The following is a 6858-nucleotide window of genomic DNA, read 5'->3' as shown; positions in this document are numbered from 1 at the left end:
GAATGCCGTGTATGCATGCAATATCAGCCATACAGAATAAGAATGATAAGAAGGCTGAAGAATATTGTCGTGACTGGTTGAAGATGGAAGCGTATAGGCAAACTTACTGTTTCAACGTCAATCCGGTTAAGGGGTAGGATCTATGAGAAAAAACTCCACATCCAGCACCTGTTCCACCCCCAATCAAGCCCCCAAATCTGGAAGACCGACAAAGAAAAAGAGAAGGAACAAAGAAGAACAACCAACTGGATCAAAGACAAAGATAAAGAGAAAATACAACCCAATCCGGTACATGTATTGTGGTGAGGTTGGACATAACAAAAGAGGTTGTACAAAGAAGAAAGATGTGGATGCTGAGGAACATGTCAGGCAGATGCAGCTGCAACTAGCAGTTGTTGCCCCTGCTGCAAATCGTGCTGAACCTAAACTAAATGCTGCTCCTGCTGATGCTGATATTGATACAGAAGCAGAAGCACCTTTGCATGCACTTTCATCACCCATCCAACCTCCATCAGATATTAACATCAGCCAATCCGAAAGCATTCCACCAACCCAAGATACACAACAGGTAGTATCATCACTCCTCAATCCTAAAAAATTTCAGCTTCATTTAATCATCTAACAAATTCATTTGGTACTGGATTATGTAGGATCAACTGGTAGCTAGGCCATCTAAGTTACAAGTGATTAAAGGAAAAGCAAGGTTAAGGTCCTCCCTAAGCCTACTGCAACTGCACCTGTGGCTGTTTCTACTGAGACCATTAAAGGGACAAGTTCTGCAACTGCTAAGAGACTGGCCAACTTCATGACTTTTGTGCCTACTCCAGGCTTCAAGGCTTCGAGGAAGAATGATGAAAAAGTTTGATTTGTTAGAAATGTGTTGTGGTTGACTCTTTTTTTGTATGGGACAACATTTTGTTTCTTGTTTTTTTTGTATGGTATTTAAGTCTAAAGACAATGTGTTGTGGTGACATAAAAACCTTATAACTTTGTTGTGGTATTTTTCTCTTAAAACAATGTGACAATTAGTCTTCAATGACAAGTTATTACTAAGATTACTTAGTTTGTTACTTATTTTGTTTATGGCTTAACGTAATTTATATCAACAGTGTCAGAGAATTGTTTGCAACATTTGATAAATTTATAATAATGGACAGAGAATTGTTTCCAATTTCAAATAACTACTCACATTCAAGCCATGCAATTCAATACACCATTACATGTTCACATAACATAACTGGGTTTACTCAGAAGTACATATCAAACAATAGGTATCACACTAACTACAACTACCCCAAACATAAAATTCATTAGCAGTTTCAAAGCTCTAACTTCAGCTTTCAAGCTGTCCAATTTCCATGCCACCTTCATCCTCCATTCATCATAGTTACTTTCAACCTCCATATCAGTTCCTACATCTTTCTTTGTACCACATACATCCACTTCTTGATAGCCATCATCATCAACCCACTTAAAATAATTGCAGTGACTGTCCTTCTGCAATTTCAGAAAGGAATAAACAAAAAAAAATCAAAAAATACCCAACAACACAAAACAAGATGGAAAATAGTTAACTTTTTTCAACATTACTCACCGGGTACCTTGGACATGCATGGAACAATCTATTCGGATTCTCTGTTGTCCCAGATTTTTTAATCATAGTCTTAACCCACAGAAACATGATCCGTCATGAGTCTTCAACCTTCTCCTTCGCATTGAAGTGCTAGAACCATGACTGTCATGCGACGGATGCGACAAACCACTACCACGACCCTCATTTCCTATCTCCATCCAGGTGGCAAACCAAGAATTATAGCTCCTACTGAAGTCTATCGCCATTGAAAGTGTTCACGGCACCGTATTTATCGTTGAATTTGGGATTAGGGTTTATCCACTCAAGGACTAATTTGACTTCTAAAACAAGACTTATCTTGTCAGCAACAACATAGTACAACTTGGCATCTGCCACGTTGGCAGTTAACGACACACGTTAGCAGACGTTTGCCAACTCAGCGAATCAGATGACGGAAGAACGAACGTGACCAGGTAGGGTATCTTTGGGGGACGAATTCGATTAATTTTATCTTTCGGGAACGAAAATGGAGATCGAGATATCTTTTAGGGACGATTTTGACTATTAACTCGATATAAAAATTAATATTCTTTTGTTTTGTTTAATAATGAATTAAATATAAGAAAGAATAGATTATAAAAATTCAATTTACTCTTATTTTTTATATAATTTTTTAAAAAAAATATAATAATACAAATATATTTATGAAAAAAAATGATAAAAATAATAAAAAATAAAATATATTTTTTATTAATATCTTTGTGCTATTTCTATTAAAAATAACAAAAAATATATTGATTTAATATTTTAATTTTTTATGATACAATATTTATGTTTATGTTTTATATGTTCGCATTTGTATCTCAGTTCACATACTTATTAAGTATTAACAAAAGCAACCTAAGATTTAAATAAAATATTGTAATTATTTGGAGGAATTAAGGATTATAATTATTTAAATTTAAAGTTCTTACATTTGCAATTATTGTAGTAGCACTGAGTTCACATTGAGAAGGTGCAATTCTTGCTTTTTTATTTTTTATTTCTTAAAGTGAGAGTTAAGAAATGAATTTTAATTCTATTTTAGATTTAAATTTATGATTTAGAATAATTAATTATATAAATAAAATAAATTATGTGTTTTTTATTGTTTTATTTTTATTTGTCTTTATTTATTTATTTTTAGCAATAATTTTGATATTTTAATCTTTAGTAATGATGGAATTGTCATACATTTAACGTAAACACTAATGTGAGAATTGGAATTTTTTTTAAAATTGAAAATTATATTTTTATCGTATTCTAAATTAAAGAAAAGAATTATTTTCTTACGAAAATTCTATTATCAAGATGTTCCAAACATTGGAAAGTAAAAACGCTCAAACTTTTGAAATATGACTTAACTTTTGGTTTTGCGCTGCTCATACAGTGTGGACATTGGCAGTGGTCTCAAATTGAAGCCTTCTGACTCTGAGTTCCCATTTTCTCTCTAAGGTTCGATCGCTTCTCTCTTTAACTTTTTTTCTTTTACCTTTCACAATCCATTAATCCATTTTCATCCGTCCATTAATTCTTCTTCCCTTACGCATTTTACACGCTTTTTTTCGAATTATTAATGGCTTGAAAATCGTTGGTTTCTACATAAGCTTCGTGAATTCTCTCTGCCGGTAAGCTTTTTTACGGCGGTTTCCTCCGTATCTCTAGCTAGAGCGGCGGCGACGTGGTTAAATATGCGCTTTTTCATATTTTATTCTTATTGTTTTTCTATTTTAATAATTGCAATGGTTTTGTAGGGTGTGGTGGAAAAAGTGAAATATGGCAGAAGTGAGTTTGGGAATTCTGATTGATATTGTTGACGAAGAATGGATGAGAGACACTCTCCCGGATGATGGTATTTTCTTTTTCTTATTTTCAGCGTTTTCATATTCATCTCTGATTGTTCCTTTTCCGTGCTGTAATTGCAGATCTCCCACTCTCCCCAACCCTAGTTGTTCGGACAGATGATACCGAGGACCCAAGTATGTCTCTTCATTTCAATAATCTTCTTTGTATAATCACTCTCTTCTTCACCGTAGTTTTCAAATAATGATTCAATTTAGCACCCAAATTGATTTTTGTCTGCTTAAGTAATTTTTTTTTATGGTGGCTGCTCTATGTTGACACATAGTATGTAAAGTAATTCAGTCTATAATTATGTGCATACAAAAAATCAGCTATCATCTTATTTTTGTGTAGACATTGTATTTTTGTTCGGCCAAATATATGATGATTGATTTGTTGGTTAATTTTTTGTGTATAAATTGTATTTTTGTTTGGCCAAATACATCAAACTAAAGGACTCCATGCAATTATGCAAACTACGCAAATTCCCGATATTTACCCTTGTTTTTTAATGTTATCTTGTGAAGTTACAAAACAGAGTAGCTAGCTGTACCAAAATAGTTACAAGAAAAAGAAAGCAAGTATTAATTCTGTGACATGTGGTGTTGTTTAACAAGATGAATCATTTTATTGGTGGGTTTATTTCTAATTTTCTTCTTAACACTGTTGTGCTTTGCTTTTAATCAGATCAGGAGACACAAGAAGTTAATGCGGATGCTTGGCACGATCTTGCCTTAGGCCAAGAATAGAAAGTTGATTAGTTTCATGCTTTGGAGTAGGTTTGAGACAATGATGCTTCTTGTTACTGAACTACGTGCCATCCTTCCTATTTCTTGGATAAATTTTATGCTTCAATTTTATGAACCAGTTCATGTGATGTCATTGCCCATGGATTGCTGTCACTAGAAGTACCTTGTATAGTTGTATTGCCGGTTAATAGAAACCAGCACTTGATAATGCATTTTGGCATGTTTATTAGATTTTTTGTTCAAGTAATATCTTTAATAAAGTAAGCAGAAAATATTGTATCTTTTTGTTTGGACGAGAATCAACTTTAATATATGTTACTAATGTTAGTAAATGATTTATGTACTGATAGAAAATACTTTTAAAAGATCAAAACCATAAAGTGTTTTTAAAAAATTAAAAAATAATAAAATATTTTTAATAAATGAAAAATTATTTTTGTATTTGACTAATCATTTGTGCATTTGATTTGAATGTGATAATATTTGAATAAATTTCTAGATGTATTTGAAAGAAATGTAATAAAATTTTAGCTTTAGATTTTTTTTATTACGAAATTTTAAGTGTAGAATATCATATCAAAATTCAATCTTTAAAGTCAGTCTTTAAAAATGTATATAAAGAAAATTTTATCATTTTAATTTATTAAAAGTATTTTTCTTTAACGTCTAAATTAAATTATTCAAAGATACATTAGTAGTTTACTCATTTTAATGCTAAACAAAACAAGCATCAGATATGCAGGGAGGAGCAGTCAAGGAAGTCATGAGTGTGCAGTATGGTAAAAAACTGGTGAAAAAGTAATATAACCAAATTTTAATATAAAACAACATTACTCTATCAATTCCATGTATGAAATCATCTAGTTACCAACGGCAGAAGTTCCACTTATCTGGGGTAAAGCTGAGTCGAAATCAGGTCTAAATCACCGCAGTGGATTGATAAAACCACACATCCTCGTAAGTTCGTTTCGTTCCAAATCAGCATTTAACTCGTAAGCTTTTAGGACAGAAGATAATTTTAATTGCCAACAGATATTCCAGATAGGAACGGGAAAAAACTTGTGCGAGAGAAAAAATCACAAGAGTATGAGAAAACACGATATAAAAGAATGTGATACAAGTATACAACACTTAATCTTGGTAAACTCATCTACAAAAATCGAGAATAGTACAGGGAAAATGGAAAAAAAAAAAATTCTCGGTATAATAGCACGTTTGTTGGGTAAATTTGTTGCAAACTAATTAATTATACTAGATTTCATTCACACCTAAAATGGTTTCTTTACAAAAGATGGTAAAACTTGAATTGTAAATAAATTCAATTTCCAAGTGCTCACGCTGTAGTGATGTTGAATACCAATCACAAGAATGGATCATTCACAGGTCCTGTAATAGAAACATTTGTCTCAGGAGCCTCTGCTAGTGGTGATGGCACCTCTGCTACCGGTGATGGTGCCTCTGGTGGTGCTGGATTGCTCGGAGGTGTGGCTTGAGCAGTTTCCCCACTAGCAGTTGCATTTGTGGCAGAGACTGGCGCAGCGGTAGGAGCTACATTATCGACCTTGGTTTCACCTGACTCTGGCTCAGGTGGAGCGGCCTCTGGAGCTGGCGTGGATTCTGATGTAGATTCTGATGGAGGTTGATCACTAACTGGGGCAGGAGGTGTCGACTCAGATTGCTGTGTGGATTCAGATTGCTGTGTGGAATCAGGCTGCTGTGTGGAATCAGGCTGCTGCGTAGCACCCTCTGGCGTTGCTGTGGTTGTGGGAGGTGCTTCAAGTGCCAATGGCTTTCCCGGTGGTGTTAATGAATTCTGGGCAGCAGCAGCAGCTGGTTTTTTCTGGATTGATATAGGAGCATCAAGAGACATCATCCCTGGAGGTAGGATTTCGATGGGTGGTTTCTTCCCTGCTTCCTTCAAACTTGTAAGCTTAGGCTCCTCAAGAGAAGCTAAAAATGCAGCTGTAGCATCTGTCTTCTGTGACGGGGTAGGCTCAACCTCTCTTTGTAGCATTTGGTTCCAGGCCTGAACCAAGTTCTTCAACGTTGGACGTCCGTGTGCCTGCATACAACAGGGTCAGACTACAAGCAAAAAACGGAGGGATCAAGTTCTTGTAGATAACAAATCATACATGAGCATGTAGCACGGCCTCAGCCAGCATGCCAGTATCCTGCCATGCTTTCTCCATTAGAGCATTGTCTCCCAAAACAGCAGCAGCAAATGCAGCTTCCCGTCCCAACCCAAGTGTGATTAAGTTGTTTACCAAACCCTGCAGTGCATTAAGGTAATCCCGTGTTTATTATGAAAATTTCGAAGTGTTGTATGTTACACCAGCATGCATCAAATAGCCAAAAAATAAGAGGAAAAGCAAGATTGCGAAAGAGGAGTACACTTAGCCGAGTCAATTCCCCATGATTTGCAAGGCGTAATGCCATTCCTCTCAACTCATGACCTTGTAAAGCACCTTTCACTGAAGCAGCTGCAGCTAGCCTCTTGAGAGCTTCACGAGCAATTTCACCCTGTGCAGTAGCATCTGCAGCATCAATAAGATCCAAGAACTCTCTTGCAAATTTCACTATACCCTGAACACCTTCAACGACATCTTGTTTCTTGTCAGATAAATTAAGAATGTCATTCAAACCAAGACCAGTAGT

The 6858-nt window shown here is 35.1% G+C and overlaps 2 protein-coding genes across 3 annotated transcripts in view; one reads left to right on the top strand and one right to left on the bottom strand.

Moving 5' to 3' along the window:
- LOC107646003 (anaphase-promoting complex subunit 13) lies at positions 2917 to 4486 on the top strand. 2 transcript variants are annotated; one of them, XM_016350173.2, is made up of 4 exons: positions 2917 to 3067; positions 3367 to 3464; positions 3538 to 3591; positions 4142 to 4486. In XM_016350173.2, the coding sequence occupies exons 2-4, from the start codon at positions 3389 to 3391 to the stop codon at positions 4201 to 4203; spliced, it is 192 nt and encodes a 63-aa protein (XP_016205659.1). In that variant the 5' UTR covers positions 2917 to 3067; positions 3367 to 3388; the 3' UTR covers positions 4204 to 4486. The 2 variants fall into 2 exon arrangements, with proteins under 2 accessions (XP_016205659.1, XP_020959609.1); XM_021103950.1 differs by having other exon boundaries at positions 2981 to 3240.
- Positions 5308 to 6858, bottom strand: part of LOC107646002 — a gene marked incomplete in the record, with an annotated part of 11646 nt that continues 10095 nt past the window's right edge. The window contains 3 exon segments of the mRNA XM_016350172.2: positions 5308 to 6265; positions 6336 to 6473; positions 6595 to 6858. Of these exon segments, the coding sequence (XP_016205658.1) occupies positions 5564 to 6265; positions 6336 to 6473; positions 6595 to 6858 (1104 nt within the window).

This window comes from Arachis ipaensis, chromosome B06 (assembly GCF_000816755.2).
Source record: "Arachis ipaensis cultivar K30076 chromosome B06, Araip1.1, whole genome shotgun sequence".
NCBI lineage: Eukaryota > Viridiplantae > Streptophyta > Magnoliopsida > Fabales > Fabaceae > Arachis > Arachis ipaensis.
The sequence above is the reverse complement of the archived record's forward strand: the minus strand, read 5'-3'. Positions and strand labels throughout refer to the sequence as shown.

Bases quoted from the DNA above. Each gene is read 5' to 3' on its own strand.
- LOC107646003 (XM_016350173.2), top strand. From the start codon at position 3,389: ATGGCAGAAGTGAGTTTGGGAATTCTGATTGATATTGTTGACGAAGAA. The intron at 3,465-3,537 runs GTATTTTCTTTT...CTGTAATTGCAG, and splicing joins AGACACTCTCCCGGATGATG to ATCTCCCACTCTCCCCAACC. The intron at 3,592-4,141 runs GTATGTCTCTTC...GCTTTTAATCAG, and splicing joins AGATGATACCGAGGACCCAA to ATCAGGAGACACAAGAAGTT.